Consider the following 22,443-nt stretch of genomic DNA (forward strand, 5'->3'; position numbering starts at 1 on the left):
ATCAAGTTTTACGGAAGTGCAATGTTTAAGTGATTTTAATCAGTGATTTATTTAGCTGTGTATCTAAAGATAGAATTCCCCATTATTAAATGTTAAAATTATTTTTAATCAATTTTTATGTATGTCCAAGATTGAGATTATTTTTAATCAGTGATTTATTTAAATGTAAATTTAAAAAAAGATTATCCAATTGAAAACGTTAAAATGATTAGCAAATCGAAAAACTTTATTTTTAAATATAATAAGTTCGATTGAAAGAAAGCAGAATATTTTTTTAGCTCATGATTTCTCATTAATCGACTCATCTGTGTACATACGTAAAGGTAGTTAGTGCGTGCGAGATTGTGTGCATGAGCTTGTAAATATACACTGTCTTTTTATGAGGAAAATGACTTAGAAAGTTGGTTGATACGCACACATAATAGTAATTATGTTCGGTTAAAATAATGAACCATATATGTATAATTCCATGTAATATTATAATGCATGACAATAAATGTAGTGTTGACTGCACTACTACATCTATTAATTATTCTACACGATGATTTATTAGCGGTCTACACCGGCGGCTTATTTAATCAATCCCATTTAATATTTAGGCTTTTTATTTTGGCTGCCACAGGCAATATAATATCATTGTCAGTATTCTGCATTTTAACAATAATGTGCGGGGCGTCTTAAGGAATTGAAATATTGGTAAATAAACTTCGTTCCGCCCGGTGTACCAGCTAATGAAGCACCAATCGGAACACTGCTTCCGTGATGCATCACTTGTACTCGTGTGAGGGTGTTTTTGATACACCAATTATTAGCTCCTTTGTATGATACACCTTGTAATGTTAAAGAATTCGGATTACTTTTAACTCTTCAAGCTTTATTATATTAATATTAATAATTTTATTAACGTCCATGCATTGTTGGATTTTTCTAATTTGGCATTGGATACATGATGCGGTGATTGCCCAGTGGCTAGAACTTCGGCATCACTTTCGAGGGGCAGAGTTCGAATCCCAGCACGCACATCTGACTTTAAGTTATGTGCGTTTTGTAGCAATTAAAATATCACTTGCTTCAACGGTGAAGGAAAACATCGCGAGGAAACCTGCTTCCCTGAGAGTTCTCCATAAAGTTCTCAAAGGGAGTCCACATTTCCACACTGGGCCAGCGTGGTGGACTAAGGGCGCTTTAATGGGCTGATATGATGATGATGATGATGATAATAATAATAATAAAGTTGATTGGATACATTAACTGGGCCGCCGGTTTAATACCAAAAAAATCATCGACTACACCATGTTGGTATATAATAACATAACCAATGATGAACGTATACATACATTTGCTATGGCAATACTTACCTTTGTAATAGAGTACATCGTCACCCTGGAATGTGAATTAAATGGCTGCTAATGACCGTATAAGAGTTTTAGCGCAAGACCTAGCCAAGTTGACTATAACCCGTGGTCACCAAGTGACATTCCAATCTGAAAATAAGCATTAAATTTAAATTATAATAAGTTTTTAAAGCGACGACAATTGTGAATACTGTGGACCCTCGGTAATCCGACAAACGTTTTGCAAGGAAGTGTCCCACTATCGAATTTGTCTGATTATAGAGTATTGTCAAAGACCAACAGTCCGGAATTTTTAACAAAACAGTACCTTGCAATCCGGAAAATAGCAAATCCATTGATAGGATTCTATATATTGAAACCCGTTAAATCTTGCATGATTTATAAAGCGAAGATTGTCAAAAAAATATTCAATAATTATAGACATGTTAGATTACAGGGGGTGCTGGACTTAATAGGGCTCGGATGATGATACGGGGGCCCACCGTAGTGTACTTGGCTAGGCTCTAGAGTAATCTTAGTTTAATACTAGGAATTCAACGTTCCATCAATGTTATTATAAAAACAGTAATTTTATATGGCTGGCTAAATGTCGGTAACTGTACTGTACTGTACACTTTGAATGTAGGCACAGCGATACGTGCAAATCACACGATCATAGCGTGCAAAAACAAAACTGCGAATTCGCGCGATGTAAATTCCTCCCCCGATCCAAACGCCACTCCTGTCAGGATACTCCCCAAACACATCCTTTACGACCCGAACTACTAATAACGACCGATAGTGTACAAACGTCACCCTTAGGTGAACGTGTCACCTTTCTTAGCCTAGAATGAGCATAATTATCGTCTTCATTTCGAGAAGATTTTTAAATTTGCCATGACCAATATTGTTATGGTGAAATTGTCACACGTGGTTACTGAGTAGATCTGCAGACTAAAAATAGTCTTCAAGTGTGCAGTAAAGTCGTAGTCGTAGGAATATGCAATGCGAATTTGCAAATTCTTGCGATGCGTCGGATGAGCTCGTCCAATTGGAGGACGTGACGTCGCTTCGCAGTTTTGTGTTCGCTCTCTTATTTAACCAGCCTGAAAATTACACTTGAAATGTTCGCGCTGTATTCTTTCAGATATACTGGATAGATATAATAATATTAAATAAATAATATGTGGCATACTTTAAGTAGTGCTATCCTCATTAAGGGCGCTTTTAGTGTCACGCGGATTTGCTCACGCACGCGGGATTGGACCGCATGCGTAAAATTTCACGCTGCGGATCATACGCAGCATGAGTTTCAGTTTTCTACGGGCTGCGTAACGGTATAGACGTGTTCAAAAATGATCAATGTCAGAAGAATATGTGTCGCTTACATACTTTACAAACGACGAAACAAGAAGACAAGAGTACATGTTGATCCCTTTCTTGAAAATAGGCTTCTTGCTGGGGCGTTTGTTACACGCTTTGGAAAACTACAAAATAATGAACGTAAATTTAAAAATTACTTTCGAATGTCCATTCGTTCTTTTGATGAACTGTTGTGTAAAATTGAGAATAAGCTACAAAAAAGCAGTTTACGAAGGATTACAATACAACCGATTGAGAGGCTCGCTATTACATTAAGGTAAGTTTTAAATTTTAAATATTTAATTTCCTGCTATGATTTAGTGGAAAGGGATTTGAACAGGTAGGATAAACGTTTTTTGACTTCAAATTACTGTCATGTGTAAATTTACATGTGCAAAAAAAAAATTTTGTCATGTACTCTGAAATTTCATTGTTCATAATTTCATTCAATTTCATGTTGAAATTTCATTAAATAAGATTATTTCACTCATAAAATGTCGCCATTAAAGTGGAATCATTCCTACCTTTCATCACACGCTACTTATTATAATATAGATAAAAGTTATAGGTTTGCACATGACAGTAATTTAAAGTCAAAAAAAGTCCTTAATTGGTTTGGGATTGGTACGTTCAACCTACATACACAATCCTTTTTTTTATCTGATAAAGTACACATGGCCACAGATCAAGTTACCCAAAACCAGCATAAATGGAACTCGCGCCTTGCGTATTATCATACTTAGGTAACCCGTCGGAGTCCCGCTTATACTGGATTTGAGTAACTTGATCTGTGCCGTGTGTACAACCGCACTCATATGACTAAACAAACAATTAGAGAGAAACTGGAGAAAAAAAGTTAATCGTACTCATTTTAATAAAAAGAGTTTTATTCATAAATTAAAAAATCAAATTTTACATCATTCATTTCTTTGTAAATTTGTATCCTGAGCGTTGACATTACTTTCGCCTGTAGATGATGTTGTTGCTGGGGTATAAATTACGTCATAAGACGTGATATTAAACAGGCCGCTTTCAGTCGAAATAAGAGTTTCATTGTCATTCACTGCAGCAGAACTAATAGCATTGTCGTTAAGACTCGAAGTATCCTGGATTATACTATTGGTTTGGTAATCTTGATTTATCGGTGACAAACTGTCAAGCTCAGTAAAACCACTAGAACTTGTTGTAGGTATGGGACTGTAGTATGCAGGTTGTGTTTGACTTTCCATTTCCATAACTATATTTAACACTTTTGTTCTGAACATTAGTTTTTGATATCTAGTGAATCTTTTTAATGAAGGCTGCAGAGACTGAAAGAAAGCCAAATCCTCACTTTCTAGCTCCAGTTGATTAGACTTTAAGCATTCTAATAACTGTGCCTCAAATTCAGATGGTGCTTGCTTTTTAGATTTTACTTGTTTTTGTTTTGATGTTGGGTGAGAACTTTCTTGACGTGAAGTATCTGGTTGCGTGGACTCATTAGGTGTTTCTAAATTACTTTGTTCAGACATTTCTTCACAGAGTGACTCTTCTCCAGCAGTTTCCGTTGTACTGTCTAAGAAAGTCAAAATGTCATAGTAAGAATATTTCTTCTTCTTCTTCTTACTCCCAGAGCCGGATGGCTGATTTTTTTCAGATATCTTGTCTTTCTGGTAAGTGTCCCTTGCTGTTCGCCAGCGTTGTTGTATTTTCTTGTCTGAAATGACAAAATATAATAAGTAAGTGGCAAAAGTACACACAGTTTCAGATCAAGTTACCCAAAACCAGTACCAATAAAATCTAACGTAGCTATAGTACTGTAGTTAAAACGAATTAAAAACTTCTAGCGCTAGCTACTTCCGTGCCCTTTCACCTTAAGGGTATTTATTTTTCTTCTGAAGTAAAATTCGAGCGGTGCATGCTGTCTTATGTCTGATGTCAGCATTATTAATATATTATGTTATCATATTATTAATATATTGTTTTTGTTTTCAGATATTTGGCAACTGGTAATACATTCACTGATCTACACTATTCCTATGTGATTGGAATTGCAACAATTAGCGAAATAGTAAGACAAGTTTGTTACATAATATGGATTGAACTAAAGTCTGAATGTATTCCACAGATTAATGGGATCAAATGGAAAGAAATCGCAGAGGGATTTCTCACATATACAAATTTTCCTAATTGCTTGGGTGCAATTGATGGAAAACATATAAGAGTGATTCGGCCGCCGCACAGTGGATCACTATATTTTAATTATAAGAAATATTATTCTGTAGTGCTCCTCGCAATGTGTGATGCTGATTATAATTTTACATATATTAATGTCGGTACCAGTGGAAGCAACGCCGATTCAACCATCTTTAGAAGGAGTCAATTGTATACGAAACTGGAAAGTAACACGTTGGGTATCCCTGACCCGCAAGAGTTGCCTATTATTTGCCCCGAAGTAGCTTATCCATCTAGTGTAAGAGCAAAGTTGCCGTTCGTGATAGTGGGAGACGAGGCATTTGGTTTATCATCACATGTGATGCGGCCTTATGCTCGTGATAATTTACCTTACAAAAAGAAAATATTTAATTACCGTCTGTCCAGAGCTAGAAGGTACATAGAATGCACTTTTGGAATTATGTCAAATAAATTTAGAATATTTCACAGATCCATGAATGTCAAGTTAGATCTAGCACAATTAATAGTCAAGACGGCATGTGTACTTCACAATTTCATAAGGAAACGGGATGGCTACAAGGTCAGCCATACATTTGTCACAAATGGTTTTACGGGACCACTACCCAGGCAGCAGACTGAAAGTAGTAATACGTCGGCAAGTAATATCAGAGATATATTTGCAGATTACTTTATCAATGAAGGAAAAGTCTCCTGGCAACACCGATATATAATTAATTAACTAAACTCAAAAGGTTTTAGAAGGTTTTTGATGTTATTTGTGAATTAAATAATTATGCTTATATTAATAAAGTAATGATGCTTGTATAAATAAAATAATGAACCAAACACATACCCGCCTCTTTTCTTTCCTCTTCGCTCAAATTTTCGTAGTTAGGTGCCAATTCCTTCAAAATATCTCTCCATGCAGCCTCCCTCGCGTCCCTGTTTTTGTATAATTCATTGCGTTTATCCCACAAAACGGGCCGCAGATGAACTTCAATGATTACTCGTTCTGTATCGATTTTCATTTCGGTAGTACAATACGGCGCGTGCGCCCCGCTCGACTCTAAAATGGGCACTGAAGTTGTAGGCAGCGCTTACGCATGCGGATACCCCGCACCGGGGTGACGCCCCGCACAGCGCCCCGCGTCCCGCGTGCGTTTATCACGCTTTACAATAGATACCTATATGAAATTGTTCTTTGCGGATGCTACGCATGCGGTCCAATCCCGCGTGCGTGAGCAAATCCGCGTGACACTAAAAGCGCCCTAAGAGATTTGTGTGCAACAGAATATAAAAAAAAATATTTTTATTTTATGGGCATTCTTTTATAGAATACTACGGGAGCTATGATGTATATATGTGCAATCGTCGGTTGTTTCTCTCGCAAAACTCACATTGAGATAGAATCATTGCTCTAAATATGACAGACCAGATGACATGACCGAAATCACTTCAATGTCATGTATAAAAATCAACTTAATGTCAAAATATCAGCATACTGAGGTACTTATAGTGTATTTTTTTTTTGTTTGTTGTTACCTTTCCTGTAAAAAAAATCATTTCGGTAAAATGTGACACCTTAGAAACCTAATTAGAGTATGGTAGGGTTCACAAATCTCTCACTCCGAATAAAACCAAAACAGTCAAAATATTTACCGAAGCTCGATATTCTTATTGGAATTTTTAAATCATTATTTTTAGTATAACATTAATTATGATTCTCTATTAAAAAATAAATCTCAAATAAATTGATTTTGTATATCTAGTACGAGAAAAACGTTCTTAAGGATTGTGTCATTTAAGAGAGAAAGGCCCGTGATATTAATTTCGTTTATATGTAGCGGTATGGAATGTATGCCGATAACTGTAGGACTAATCCCTCGCTCATTTTATATGTAGTGGTAGTAAATGAAGCTTGGCACTTTAAATGTTCATTCGTGCCTATAATACAATAAATAAGAGAATAAATGTAACGCGTTAGTGTGTGAGTCGTACATTTTTTTATAATTTGATAGCAGAATTTTATATGTTGTATTTTGAGTGGAAACAAATTTTATACTTTAGATTTTAATGGAGAACTATTATTAATAGTGTTTCAATAAAACAATAACACCAATACGTTAAATGTAATTATGTTTAGCGGATGTACATAAATAATAAAAAGAGGATTAACTTATAAGTAGGTACTGTGTGTGTCCTTTATTTTTGTACAGAAATTATCGTGAAAGAGAAATGCAATCGGCATTGTAAATAGGTGTGTACGGGAGAATGTAATGTTAAGGCCAAACTAATAAATATCCGTAATCGACAAGGGATTTTCGCACCATCCATGTTTAAAATACGTGCCTGTAATTCAGATACGGATAGTCAAATTCATAACTTTAAAAAAAATATATATATAGGTACTAGCGGACCCCAGCGCCATCTGTCGGGCTGATTTGTGAATCTAAACCATCCACCCAAACGCATACCGAAAAATTCATTCAAATCGGTCCGGCCGTTTAGGAGGAGTTCAGTGACATACACACGCACACAAGAAATATATATATAAAGATTTTTAATGTGCAAAAACATACATTTTTTTTCCATTGCACTGCGATTTTGGTGAAAATTAAAGCTATGGTATGGTGAAACACTATATACATTATAGCGTATGTTGTTACAGAAACGGATGGTGTGTAGTTACAAAAAAAAAAACTTGCTGTCAATAAATACAATTTCAACCATACTTTAAGAATGAATATTTAGTTGTAATTGAATATAATTGCAAGAGTAATTCGCCTACCAAATGTGTGTGTGTGATTTGAAAAAAAAATAGTAGTAATGGATGTAAACATTTATAAGACTGTTTATAAAAATATCAAAGAATTATGAAGCGAAATGAGACTAAACAGCTTTGAAAAAGGAAAAGACAAATTATCCAACCATTTCTGATGTTACAGGCACTGATATTATCTGTGGGTGGTGTCTTAATGCACTTGAAATGAAGTAGATAGAGTATTACATATAGATATATATTCTGTATGTAGTATTATATATACATACATACTCTATGGGTCTTAAAAACGTTTATCGTCAGAATAGTTAGCTGTGTTTTGTCACAGTGAAACTGAGAGCTCCTTTCAAAAGTCAAAGTATGAAAACACTGAATAACTATGCAGACATTATTGCATTTATTTGAAAGATATAAATCTTTTGTGAGAATTATAACACTGCTTTTAAATGTAAAATAGTTATTGCACATTTATAGTTTGTCACAAACTGTTGCAAATGTTACCAATTTTATATAATATGAATGTTATTAAAAATAAAAGCAAACACACTGAGTAAATCTCTTTCCATTGAAGAGAGTAGCCTCCTCTGAAAGCATATCAAAATTTATAGTTATAAAATGTTACACAACCAAGTTACAACATCTTCATTGTTGTGGGAACTTTGAAAATACCTATTGAGGAAAGTTTTAAAATATTTTATAACTGTAGTGTGGCAGCACCCATATTTTAGAAATATGATGGATATTAATTTCAACTGTAATTTTGTGTGTTTATTGGCAATTATAAAGGCACATACGACAATAATTTAAATTTGTCAAGATTTAGATCCAGTTACATAAATTGTGGTCAGAATTTTGCAAAGCAACCTGTGACGGGCGGAATCTATAGATGCCTTTTCGCGAAAATCTTTAACAACAAAAATGGAATCGATGTAATTCAATTTTTTCTGATGACATTGAATTGAGCAAGGATATTCCTACTTATTCTTCTCGTCCCTGTAACTAGCACTACTAAATTCAAGCTGCCATCTGAAGATATTGGTGCAGTTTGACCATTAATTTCGGGAATTATTAATTTTTCGGTTATCTATCTTTAAATGTAGACTTTCCATTACATTTAAATCAAAAGTACTTTTAAAAAATATATAAAAAGCTTCTAATTTGTATGTGTTTTAACACAATTTATTGTTCTTTATCTTTTTTAAAACCATACTTTACAGTAAAAAGTATTGGAATAATTGTTTACATAATAAGGAAAGATAAGAGAAAAATATCCATAACTATATTATATTGTTTAGTATTTTGACTAAAATGAATTTTAAAAAAGAAAATTTAAATCCATCGTGAATGTAATAGTCACTTATGAGACTACCAACGAACGTTTTCTAGTTATTTTTTTGTAGAATATACCACTCCTTACTTCCAAGCCACTCATGGCTGATACGAAAAAATTATATATTTTGCGGCTGTAATAGAATATTTGTATCGACAGTCCGCCGTAATAGTCTACCCTAACTTAAGTTATGACAAAGGTGGCATAATAGCCATTATAAAGAGTCAAATATATTTAAAACAAAAAACGAGTAATAAATGATTGTACAGAACGACGAATCTCAAATAGGTCAAATTCTATGTTTTTAGCTTTAGCAAATGGCAACGTTGCAAAGGTAACTTACGGAAGTAATGTTCTCATTATGTAGTAGGTTTTTGCACAAGCTATGCGGAGAGTTACAAGGTTAGCGCATACCACGTGGGGAAATTTAAGATATTGTTCATATAACATTTATCGATAAATATTAAGATTTCTACATAGTCTGCGCTAATCCTTACAAATGTAATGCTTATAGTTCTTTATTTTAACATATTTGTTACGAGTAGATAGCGAGTCAACTTGTTTGTAAACTCATTGAGAGTGCCCGCGCGCAAGCAATGCCGAAGCGTTCTACCGCAGGCGTTCTACTGCAGGCGGTAAGGGGGAGGGGAACTCAACAATCTCTACACCGCACCACTTCGTTACTCTGTCGGTTGGCTGAGTTGACTCACTATATAATCTTTACACATATAATTTTTATGTCAAAAGAGATTTCCATAAAATCGTTGTCCATGTCTCTAGAAATGTTAGCGGCATGTCGAGTTTTTGTTTGTTAATTGAAGTTGAAACATATTTTTTTGTAATTCCATATAATATTATATTTTGATGGAAGCGTGTATGAATAGAAATAGTATGAAAAGATTGGAACGATACGACAATCACAATATATCATAAAATATATTATAAAAAATTGTACATATAATAGATAATTTTGGTATAACATAATAAAGTAGATATTGATGCTTATTAAGTTGTATACAAAGCCTAAACTAAAGCGTCTAATCTGCGTCCGCGCAGTGTAATTTTGCATCCTGCCTGCAACCAATCAAATAGCTTGTTCAAAGAGGATGTGAGGAAGTAACTTTTTACTAGTCGCATGCATGTCCTTTGCCTTCGCTAAAACTAAATTTAGACTGACTGGTGTAGAAGTAGTACCACCTTTTTCACTATTCCGTGTTCTTTTAACTTAGGAACACTAAGCCTAAAGGGTCATCTATATTGTTTGGGATTTGTGTACAGCTGGACTAGCACAATATGTATTTGTAAGATATTTAGATGTGTTTGTTTTACCACACATAGTTGAGACCACTCTAATTTGGCCTGTAACTCTTGACGATAATTACAATTTGGTGCCTTTTTATAGTGGTCAGTTTATATTAGTCAACTATATATTATTTTAAATATACTATAGAATAAGAAAAGATGCTATTCACAGATTATGTGTTTTTATTACAAATCCCTTTCAGTGACCTTTCCCGTCGACAATATTGACCGTCGGTTACGTCGAAAATATTGACCTTTTAATATTGATAATATCCAAGGGAGAAAAAAAACAGCGAGAAGTCAAGGCAAGGTTTAAAAGAAAAGGTGTTTTTTATTTATATAGTTAAATTACAAAGATAGGTACCTATATTTCTTTTTATTAAAAATATGCATATATATTCAATCTACAAATTAATCAATCACTTGAGTTATCAAATATGCCATTTTTCGACTTATTACAAATAAACCAAATATAACGAACGCCTTTTTCTACATATTGTTTAACGCCGTTCTTACGCCGTTTTTACGCAAACTAGCAAAATTGCAAATACGCTATGCTAAGTGAGGTCGCTATGCTAAGTGAGGCCGTATAATAATAATAAATTCCTAACTGCAATTCAACTAAGCTTGAGTGTTACGTTCGGAGTATCTCTACGTGATTGAATGAGAAACGTGGAGAACCACAGAAGAACCAGAGTTACCGAAAGCTCGAAGAGACGCGGAGCTGAAATGGTAATGGGCGGGGCACATGACGCGGAGAACGGATGAACGTCGGGGGAGTCCCAAGGTGCTGGTATGGCGACCTAGCACAAGTAAACGCAGCGTTGGTAGATCCCAAAGATTTGGACAGACGACATTCAGGGCTACGCAGGGAGCCGCTGGAGCGGCACAAAACCGTGCAACTTGGAACTCCCTACAAAAGACGTCCAGCAGTCTATCGGTTGATACGATGAAGATGAACTGAAACCAGAATGGATCCTTTACTAAATAGTAAAGGACGCATCTAACGTGCAGAATAACCCGATGGCGGGCCTTTTATAAGGAAGGCAGTTTAGGGAAAACTGGATGTTTTCCCCACTTATAATTGCAGTCTTCTAGTTAAGTAGTGTCAAAACAATGATGCACGTTTTATCAGAAGTCCTACTAGATTTAATATCGGCTTATCTTTCGATAGTAATTGAATTGAGCAGTTCCGAGTAGGTATCTTAAGCGCAGTATTTTCCGATATGTAGAAAGGTAACGACTGCTTACTCACTGTAAAAAGACCTTTTTACCTATTTTCAAATTAGATTGGAATGCTTTTTGTAAACAGTATACTTACCTACTACTAGATTCTTAGCTAAACTGGTTGTATCAGACGAGTTATAGCCTAGTGCAAAAAAGTTTGTTTTTCATCATCTCAATACTTATATTTTTATATTATTCCCCTCTTTAATAGATTAACTCTCTATTTGATCGTTGTTTTTTCCCACCTTGAGATGGCAGATTTAATTTAGTGATCCTTTTTCTTAACTTAACTGAAGATAAGAATAGCGCTACAAAATGGCTAGGAATCTGAAGTTTATTCGATTAGATTGAACCTATTAACTTATGGCGTTCATAGGTAGAACTTATGATTAAAAATAAACTAATGATGATCTTTTAGCGACTAACAACGAACATTATGTGCTGGAAAATGTGAATAACGAATAATAAATGAAATAAAAAAATACAGTGAGTCTATGAAATGCTTTGTTATTGAAAGTGCTCAGAGGATATAACTCGAAAACTCCAGCAAGGACGTTCTAAATAAGTAGGTAGCTATTTCATTTTTAAGTTGATATTAGGATGGTGTCTACCTACTGAACTAGATTGAGGTAGTTATTCTTAAAACAGATAAAATCTAGCTGGGAGAGCCAGCTTTAGAAATGTCAACATCTGTCACGTAGGTAAATCTAGCATAACATTCATAGATTAGTACAGAGTCTAGAAGGTGTCTATCTGTCGCAGTGGACGGCGTAGCGTAACCTTTTACAACCTGGTGCCTTGCCAATTTGGTCGCACTATGTTTTTGAAATGCGTCCAATCCTGATCCATACGATACAAAGAAAAAGGCTGACAGACGGACAGAAAGATATGCGAGTTATAGGATTACTTACATAACCAAGTTTACATTACTTCATTGGATGTAAGGAACCAAAAAGCTGTAGATTCGCAGCCTGAAAGATCCGTATCATATTATTTCGCATAATATAAAAAGCTAGGACCTCTACCTAGGTTATAAAATAAAGGTTTGTAATTCAATATGGAGCTGCCTAGTGGAAAGAATTATTTTTTTATTCCCATACAAGTTAGCCCTTGACTGCTATCTCGCTTGGTGGTAAGAGATGATGCAGTCTAAGATGGTAGCCGGCTAACCTGTTAGGGAGTATGGCAGTCATGCACCTACTCGTTTTCTACGTGATATCGCACCGGAGCACTAAATCGCTTAGCGACACGTCTTATTGGTGGGGTGGTAACCACGGCAAAGGCTATTTGACAAAGGAAAACGAGCGGATATGCCAATTATATTTGATGGTTTTTCTTTTATATTATTCATAGTATGTTTTACGAAAAACCAAACATCCTTAATAAAGGATGTTTGGTTTTCCTTATTTCCTTGTTTGGCTTCATATGTTTGTCAACTTTCCTTATTGTTGAAAATTTAAATTTAATGGAACAGAAATGAACTATATTGAAATGATCCAAGTAATGGAATTTGTTAACCTGCAATGTACGGTATGATTAATAATTTAACATTGGACAGGAAAATTTCTGTTAATGATTTCACATAAAATAATAGTTTAAGCAAACCTCTATTGCGTCACTAGGCATTTAAGAGTTCGAGTATTCAGAAGGTATTTGAAAGTTTTGGTTAACTTTAAGGAGCATTGGAATAACTTGTACCTAGGACGTACGGTGCGGGCGGTCGTAGCAGTAGGGACCAGTGGCGTGCATAGAGGATATGCACAGGATATGCAGATGATATAAAACGAAGAAAATCTCCAGTAAGAGTTATAAAATACTTAAGGATAGGCAGGTTAGAGTTATAAAAAGCCTAACGTTAAGTATTTATGACTCGTACTGGGGATTTTCTACATTTTATCTCTTCTGCATACCCTGTGCATACCCTCTATGAACGCCACTGGTAGGGACTAGGCAATTCTAATTAAACTGCAGTTTTATAGGTACCTACTAAACACAAAACTTGATCGATTACCGAATTAATATATTTTTTGATCAGCTAGGGATAGTTTATAGATTGGATAGGATTAGGTAGATACCTACCTAAATTCTGCAAAATTAGCGATTAAATAGGCTGGTCATACAATCCCAATTCAGAAATATAAAAAAAAATTATTTGTCTGTAATATCGTACGTATATATATATCGATAGGTATATAATTAATCATATATATGGATACCTAATTCATACTTATGTCGTAGCAAAGTAGGTAAGAAGTAGTATTTACTATAATTATTATTATTATATTATGATGGTTATAGGACTTTTATTTCTTTTTACTTAGGTTATAAGAAGTAAGGTATAACAAGAAGAAGCAAAGAAGATGACTTTATCATAAAGTGTGGCGCTATGTTAAAAAATAAGTAAATAATGGTTTTTCATCGATAATTTATAGGAAAATATTATATTAAAAGGCAGGAAATTATGTTAGAAGTGACTAATTAGGTATTAATTTATTTATATTTATAATCTTTCTTCTTCTTTTTTGCTTTTTTGGCTTTTAGGTGTGCCAAATCGGCACGTTGTACTTCGCCAATGTCACATATACTTGGAAGATCCACAAAGGTGATTGTCAAAAGGTAAACATTATATAACTATAGCACTATACTTTTTATAAATCTTAGTATTCCAAAATAAGGCGTTCGTAATGGAGTGTGGTGTGGTGTGGTTTGGCTAGTATTATAATTCAATCATAGGTATATTTAGAGCTTAATATTTATAGTCTTTATTTGCACACAAAATAAATACAGAATAAAAACTAAAAATAAACACAGACAGACGCAGCATACAAAAGGCTTCGTATCGATCTGTTCCAGGCAACCTTAGGATAAGGAAAACAATATATAGGATTTTTCCGCCACAATTGTCGTAACCCAAAATAAATAGAAGGTATCCTTCTATTTATTTTGACGAAAGCTGATGACTGTGTGGCTCTGTATTAATCCATTTTTCAGTAAGTTACCATAAATTTATTGATTACCGACTTGTTACCTACATTAGGTACGTGTTTCGGACTTATGTTTGAATGACTTTCTCTACTGCATCCAGTTTTGACTCTCTAAAGACTAAACAAGATCCTGCATAGTTTAAGATAGTGCATGGCAGGGAAGTCCACTTGAAGAAAGTCGAAGAGAAGAGAAAAAAGGAATTTCAGACGCTATAAAATCAGGTGTCTTGGTCAAGGATGTTGTATGTTTATCCAACTGATAATTTTCTCGGTTACATAAGATTGCAGGGTACAACGCCTATAAATCAATACATTGCTCATAGAGTTTTAGCAAGCTGGCTTCATAAGAAAATTGTACGCGGGAAACTAGCGATGTATCGTATTGGGAATATGTTAACGAACAGTCAACGACCGAGATAGACTTCATCTCCAGTCTTGATGCATTATATGACGTTTACACAGAAAACCGGCGACGCATGCTGGCCGGCAAAAATCTGGCCAATCACAGTACAAATCCGAGACACACCTCCGTGGGATTTATAATTGGAACGTATGCGCGCGCACTCAGTCGCGCCTCGCGGTATCGAACGCCAGTGCGTCTGTGTTCAACTCAGTGTCACAGTGTCAGACAGTTGTCAGTTGCTAGCGGCGGCGGACGAGCGCGTGTGATTCAAGTGAACAGTGTGCGGAGCTTCAACCATGGCTCTGCTGCGTCGGCTGGCTGTCAACGCGCCCCGAGGCGTCCGGATGCTGTCCACGCCGCCACCGACCCGTGACGAACTCGACCTAACCTTCAACAGCTCGAAAGACGCGTTCAAAAGCAAAAAAACTAGCGAACTAGTCCGGGCGTACCTCGTCTACCAAATATGCTCATTCAACTGGATTGTCGAGAACAATGACATGGTGAGTTAATCGATTAACAGCCGATGTCTTATGTAACATGGTCCAAGGAACCGGCAAAGTAGCGTTCGGAATTGACTAAAATTAACTGAGACGGGAGTCCTTGAATTTAATTCGGCAACGTTGACTGATGTCTCGAGGTCTCAAGACATAATGCACGTGCTACGACACACTGGTATTGTTTTTATGTAATCTCAGCTAAAATATCTACGCTTTGAGTTTGCCATTCTTTGAAATGGATCACTTTGAAAGACCGGTTACGTCACAAGCAGATCGGCATGGTAATAGATGTCTGGACTGTCTTTAGTGCACAGCTTATTTCGGATTGAATACAAACTTTAGGTCCAACCCAATTTCAATGCTTCAGGAGAGAAACCGGTTTTCTAATTTAGTACTGAAAATAGCATGAATGAAAAAATGGATTTTCGGATTGTTAGTGGGAGTAGAGCGCATGCGCTGTTGGCTTTCTAAGCTTGAGTAGACACTAAGTTAGACTTCAAACTACCCGGTCTACTTGTCTGTAACTTATGTAATCGTCAGTGCTCAGGATACTTAGGAATTGAATTTTAGAATTAAAAGCTAATGAACCTATGCCCGCTGGTGAAAACGGGTTATGTGTCTATACAGATATAAATCACATTTTAAACCACTAAATTCAATTAAAAATTAATATTCTTAGATTCAGACTGCTATGTTGAAGTTTAAAGTTATTTAAGTCCAAGCGAATATATTTTTTTTTATATTATTTTTTATTAAATCTTAATTTGCATCTCAGGTATCTTAGCCTGTAGCCAGGCTACCTTAATTGCGCGGACCTTTCCTAAAACCCCGGCTCGCGTTGTGCATCTTGTCGGAATACGGGTATCGGAAATTTTGAGTGCATTTTACTGAGCCGATTTAACCCGGATTTTACTGAGAACCGTTTATGTCAAGTCTATTAAAATCGGGAACCCGAAACATTCTAAGTACTTAACTTCTTTTCCGCCAATGGATGGATAAGTTAGTTCTCCATGAAAAAATAGTAATCATAATAATTCATACTTTGATTCATCACTCAACTATTGTATAACCGATAACCACTCGAGGCACAGGAAAATGCATGGATTTCCCTAATATAACTTTATATCAAAGTAGGTACGCAATATCCTTCCAATATTATAGGGAAAAGGCGAAAAATATCGAAATGAATGCCTCATTATTGAATTAAAAACAAATCTCAAGTTTATGTTATTGAATGCCCTAATAGTTTCGAACTTGGCTCGGGGCCCGAACGTCCAAACACTAATTTATCAAAATCGATTTACTGAAAAACACTTTCACGAAAAAGAGGAATTTAGAGACCGATAATCTGTCGGAAAATATCATTTTATTTAGTCTACTTTACCTGTTAATATAAAGAAATCGGGATATAAAGAAATCGCGATTTAGTTCTGGCGAAAATGACGCGATCAAAATAAAATGACGGTTACATAATGTAATGTATGGGTTTACGTGAAAAATCAGAAAAAATCTAACTTTAGCTAGGTTCTGAAGACGGAAGACACGCACATAGAAAAAGGATTAGACTTATTTTCCAGCCAGTGATATGCTAGAATGAGTTGCGAGGAAAGTGCGAGCTATAAAAATTATGCGATTCTTAGATCGAATTTGTTTTGAACTGTGGGAAGTAGCTACGCGATGCCATAATGTAAAGCTTTGAATAATAACTCCGTACAAAAAAAAAAGTTTGTCTTATGATTATTCAGAATAAGCGGTGATAGCCTAGGGTGTATATGTACCTCCAACTTTTCCGGGTCAAGTGCGTTTTAATCAATTAAATATAATTTGCTTAAACGGTGATTGAAAACATCGTGACATAACCTGCATGCCTAACAGTTCTCCATAAGGTTCTCAAAGGCGTGCGAATGCGCACTAAGCGTGTTGGACTACGGCCTTAACCCTTCTCATTCTGCGGGGAGATCCGTGCTCTGTATTGGACCGGTAGTGGGTTGCTGATGATGACTATTCAAATGATCTAAAAACCATTTTTCAACTTTTCTTGGAACGGCAGACTGAATTAGGAGACACTAGGCAGGGAGTTATCTCGGCTATAGCGAGGTAGTTGAGGGAGAAAGGAGCGCGATGAAGCTAAGCTATGCAGTGAGCTATGAAATGGGGACTCTTTCCCCATTTCATAGCTCACATGGACAATATAAAACGCATAACACAAAACAATGTAGGTACTCCTCCTGAGGGCATACGATCCCGAATCTAGGTACCTACGCCCCGAGTAGATACATTTTTACATACTATTTCCAGAGAGCGTGTGACTGAAAAACTCAGGTTACACAACCCGGATGTAGGTAGGTACTTACGCCCCAAGTGCCTATATAACGATGCTAAACCTTGATTCCTGAAACCGTGTTTATAAAAAATCTGCTTTGCTAAATTAATAGGTAAATTTTTATGTAGAAACACTAGAGAAAAATAATACAAAAATTTTAGCAAGAAATAATATTTTTTGTTGTTTTGATAAAATTGAGCAAGAATGCCTTGCCATTAGAGTGAAATTCAATCAAAATTGAGTTTTTCAAGATGGTTGTCCCAAATCTTCGCTTCGTGTCTTCGCGTCTTCGCGTATTCGCACATCTTATAGTGGAAAGGCAGAATTAGATTACCCAAGCTGTGCTATAAATAGGTTTCTATGTATCTTATAATTAAATACCCACTATTAAGTCAACCTAGTAGTGAATCTGATTCATTCAGTAAAACAATTGCCTCTTATCACTTACTACAGACAGAAATATTATACACGCTAATACAAGTAGGTAGGTAGGTACTACGTCGTTTATACGTATCCATCGATTAAGTATGCCGTAGATATGCAACTACGTAGGTACCTGCCTTATCTATGTTATTTTAAACAATTGTTTGACACAATTCATTAGCACATGTCTACGTTTTCAGTAACTTTTGGCTAGTAGATAAATCTGCCTAGGTATCTTACTACCTACCTACATTTTATTTAGTCTGGAATATTATGTGGTAGGTAGGTAATTTGGATTAATTCTAATTTGTTTTTAAACTTAAACCGATATGGATATTTATTTTATCCAACAAAGACTATTTAGCTTCTATAGTCGATTACCGGCCCACTACAGGGCACGGGTCCCTCCCACAATGATAAAGGTTTAGGCCGTAGTTCACCACGTTGGCCCAGTGCGGATTGGTGGACAAAGCTTCTGTAGTAAGTAGATCTAGTACATATTTCTTTATAGCCCCATTTCGCGCGGTGTAAGTATCTTTTTCTTACGTATGGCTTTTATATTAAACTCTGTTATCGGTTTCTACTCGACATCGTACAGGAACGTTAAATCTTTTGGCGGCACATCTTTGTCGTTAGGGTTGACCACGGCTAAAGTTTGCCACCAGACGAGAGTAAATAAAATTAAGAAAGAAAGAACATACATTTATTCATGTTAAGTGTTACAAACAGTAGGTACATCTTATTATAACAAAATTATGATTATATTAAAAAATAATAAAAAATCAGAAATACTGTTAATAACATAATATAAATTCCCCGTTGGCCCGTTCCGGGAATTGAAACGTCATAAATTCAATGGGGAGTTTGCAGTAGACTACTTGAAGTCGTTATTATTCAACCTAGCGTGTTCCCTATATTCAACAAGGGTGAGTCTTGTTATTCTAACCCATATTTGAGTGATAACCAGTTTTTACGCAAAGCTATTGTTGCATTTGCGACCAGATGAGGCGACTAGATAGGAATGAACCAGTATTAAAACTGGTTAGTCGATACTAGAAAAAAGTCTTCTATCACTCGCGTATGCTTTTTTCCATAGCTAATTGCAAATATGAAGACTGCACGTTGTTTTCTTTTTGGAAAACCATCAACTATACTAAAACAGTGCAACATTTCGCAAGGCATGCAAGCAAAAAGGCCTAGAAAGTGCCGCCTGATGTCCAACAATCAGGGCAGGCAGGGGTGTTTGTAATTACACTGGCAACCACGTCATTGAGATCGGAACACAACAATGCTTCATTCAACTAACGAGGTCTGTCGCAAAAGTTTACTAGAAAAAAACTATATAAAATCTACTGCTAAAAAACTTTTGGTCAAATGGCTTAGCATGTATAGATAAAGAGATCCTGTATTTGCCTAAAATTGAACCAAAGAGTCAGTTTTTTTGGTCAAGTACTTTCAATACCAGACCGTAGATAGAAATATGTTGTGCCTCGAAGAGCACTTTAAGCCGCGTTTATTAAATGACAATATTATCATTAAATCTATGATATACCTATCTTTGAGTTAATTTTTCCTACTCTTTTGCCTTATTATCTTATATATATTTATCAGACAACATAAATCCACGGTAGTGGGCGTAGTCTCTGGCAGGACTTATGGTGGTTAAATTTTGGGGCCAGCAGTACTTACTTGGTGAATGGTGATCTACTAATATCAGTAAAATGATCAAGGACTCCTTCAAAAATCCTTTCAATAGACTGATTTGGGTTATTATATCGTAATCAGGTCATATTAATATCTCCCATAACAATACACTATTGCTAAGGCTATAGGCTAAGATAATATTTCATTACTTGGCGTCGCGACGTAGCCTCTCTGGCGCAACGGTGAGTGCTGTGAACTTAAGTAGGAGGTCCCAGGTTCGATTCCCGGCAGGGGCAATATGGGAATATATTATTTCTGAATTTCTCTGGTCTGTACTGGTGGGAGGCTTCGGCCGTGGCTAGTTACCACCCTACCGACGAAGACGTGTCGCTAAGTGATGAAATCTTATCGTTCCGGTGCGATGTCCCGTAGATACCGATTAGGGGTATGACTACCATACTCCATAATAGGTTAGCCCGCTACCGACTTAGACAGCATCATCAATTACTGCCAGTTGAGATTTCAGTCAAGGGCTAACTTCTAGTGAAAAAAAACCGTGAAGTCTGTGAGTAGGGAAGTATAATACTTACTTATAAAAGATGAACTGGATCAGGTTGTAAATAGATGCCAATCAATGCCAACGGTCTAATTTTTTTGTCTTGCGATGTCGGCAGTTCATTTGCCTCTTATTTACTTACAAAAAGTATACTGTTATGTTCTCCTAGGCATTAGGTCAAGCGGATCTTGCTCGAATACTGTTTGGTATTGGAACCTAGCATTCTAATTCCTTTTAACTATTCTAATTTTATGGTTAATTTACTGAAGGCGGTGATAGCGCATTGGACACGAGCTCGACTTCTCTTTCGGGGGGCTGAGTTCGAATCCCAGCACGCACCTCTAACTTTCCTAAGTTCACTTAAAATATCACTTGCTCTATGGTGAAGGGAAACATCGTGAGGAAACCTACATGTCTGTGAGTTCTACATAATTTTCTCAAAGGTGTGTGGAGTCCACCAATCCGCACCAAGCCAGCGTAGTGGACTACGGCCTTAACCCCTTCTTATTGATGGAGGAGACCCGTGCTCTATACCTAGTTAGCCGGGAATGGATTCATGTAATTACTGAATTGCAGCAATTTTCCAACGCCTCGAAATATATTTTTTAAAACAACTAAATTTAGCTTAGCATTATTATTATCTATTACTAGTTCACATGACATTCGTCCTGACCGTTAAAGTAGCGCCACCTGTCGGGTCCAATTCTGACTTCACACCAACCAGGAATTCATGAAAAACAAACATGTTTTGTAGTTGGAAGGAGTTAGGTGACAAATACACGTACAGAAGAATTATATTTATTATAGTCGTTTTAACTCATGTTCAAACAGTTTTAGCCTAGACTTCCAAGACATACATTTTTCAAGACATCAATTGCAATATTTCAAGAAATAAATTAGCCAAATCGCTTCAGCAGTTTTCGAGTTTTAGTGATACAGAAATTATTTTTTATATAAATAGATTAATTAAAGATGGGACCTAGAGCAATTTATTTGTTTTACCGTATTACCTAGTTCTTTCGGGCATATGGGTATTTGGCTTGAAATAAAAGCATTTATTGGTAATTATTATTATTAAGAAATGCTCTGAACCTAAGGACAATGAATCTGAACGCGCATAATCCAACTTTTCTGTCAGGTGTTATCTAACTTTATCAGACAATTGTGCTAGCTAGTTCAAACTTTAATGTTTAGCATCAAGAAAATCGATTTACAAGCTAACAGCAAAAGTAGTTCCAGCAGCGAAAGTAGTTAAATTCAATATGTACCTACCTAGACATTTGCATTCAATTGCCAATATTTGTAATTTAGTTATGATTAAAAACATTCGTCCACTTTTTATGACAAAGTGAAGGAGGGTTCCAGACACGCAGTGTGATGTCACTTTTCCGACAGTATGAAAACGTACATAGAGAATAAATAATAAGACATCATAATCATTAATTCAAACACTAACTATAGTCTTATCATTGCCGTTATGATATAACAAGATATACAAATAATCTTTAGCTGTTTCCGCTTCAAACTACCTCTATCCTCTGTTTTGTTTGTTGCTGTGTCTAATTGTGAATGACTGATAGTACTATCAGTTTTACATAGCCATAGACTGATAACATCATGTTTTACGACGATTAAGGGATTTGAATGAGATCAGACTACTTTTTACTTGCTTTGATTGCATGAAGCAACGGCATACCTACGTTTATTACGGTTTCTTATGTTATACGGCACGTAATTATGACATAAAGGACAAAAATACTACGGGGAGTGGGTACTTTCTTTGGATCTTGAAGAACGTATTCTTGTAAAATACGTTTTCATTTTTATTCCACTACAAGATAGAAAGACTGCAATCTCAAGGTAGTGAGTTGTGATGTAGTCGAAGATGGTAGCGGACTAATCATGAAGGGTTAAAGCAGTATATTGAAACCTCTAATCGGTTTCTACGCGGCATCAGGTCTTTGTCCGAAAGGTGATAACTCGACATGACCAAACGAGACCAGACCAGACCAGAGAAAATGGAGAAAGTATAAATTCCCAAATTGCTTCTGCCGGGATCGGGCCCAGGGCCTCCAAACGTAAGACGTCTGCGCTCTCCACTGCGCCAGAAAGGTTGTCACACGCG

At 35.9% G+C, this 22,443-nt stretch overlaps 3 protein-coding genes across 3 annotated transcripts in view; 2 read left to right on the forward strand and 1 right to left on the reverse strand.

Annotated features, from left to right (window-relative positions):
* The first annotated feature begins 2,553 nt into the window (after positions 1-2,553).
* On the forward strand, positions 2,554-5,704 carry LOC120627925 (protein ANTAGONIST OF LIKE HETEROCHROMATIN PROTEIN 1-like). Its single transcript, XM_039896052.1, has 2 exons — positions 2,554-2,973; positions 4,671-5,704. The coding sequence occupies exons 1-2, from the start codon at positions 2,690-2,692 to the stop codon at positions 5,587-5,589; spliced, it is 1,203 nt and encodes a 400-aa protein (XP_039751986.1). The 5' UTR covers positions 2,554-2,689; the 3' UTR covers positions 5,590-5,704.
* On the reverse strand, positions 3,601-6,106 carry LOC120627926. The gene is made up of 2 exons (XM_039896053.1): positions 5,704-6,106; positions 3,601-4,392 (listed from the first exon to the last, which is right to left on the reverse strand). The coding sequence occupies exons 1-2, from the start codon at positions 5,876-5,878 to the stop codon at positions 3,614-3,616; spliced, it is 954 nt and encodes a 317-aa protein (XP_039751987.1). The 5' UTR covers positions 5,879-6,106; the 3' UTR covers positions 3,601-3,613.
* An 8,946-nt stretch (positions 6,107-15,052) lies between these two features.
* LOC120627788 (proline dehydrogenase 1, mitochondrial) overlaps positions 15,053-22,443 on the forward strand; it is a 45,189-nt gene continuing 37,798 nt past the window's right edge. The window contains exon 1 of the mRNA XM_039895817.1: positions 15,053-15,375. Coding sequence (XP_039751751.1) covers positions 15,172-15,375 — 204 coding nt within the window. The 5' untranslated portion in view covers positions 15,053-15,171. The remainder of the gene's footprint in view (positions 15,376-22,443) is intronic.

Source organism: Pararge aegeria, chromosome 12 (genome assembly GCF_905163445.1).
Source record: "Pararge aegeria chromosome 12, ilParAegt1.1, whole genome shotgun sequence".
Taxonomy (NCBI): Eukaryota; Metazoa; Arthropoda; class Insecta; order Lepidoptera; family Nymphalidae; genus Pararge; species Pararge aegeria.

Excerpts from the sequence above, each read along its gene's own strand:
- LOC120627925 (XM_039896052.1), top strand. The coding sequence starts at position 2,690 with ATGATCAATGTCAGAAGAATATGTGTCGCTTACATACTTTACAAACGA. Across the intron at positions 2,974-4,670 it reads AGGCTCGCTATTACATTAAG|ATATTTGGCAACTGGTAATA; the intron begins GTAAGTTTTAAA and ends TTTTGTTTTCAG.
- LOC120627926 (XM_039896053.1), bottom strand. The coding sequence starts at position 5,878 with ATGAAAATCGATACAGAACGAGTAATCATTGAAGTTCATCTGCGGCCC. Across the intron at positions 4,393-5,703 it reads AGAGGAAAGAAAAGAGGCGG|ACAAGAAAATACAACAACGC; the intron begins GTATGTGTTTGG and ends TTGTCATTTCAG.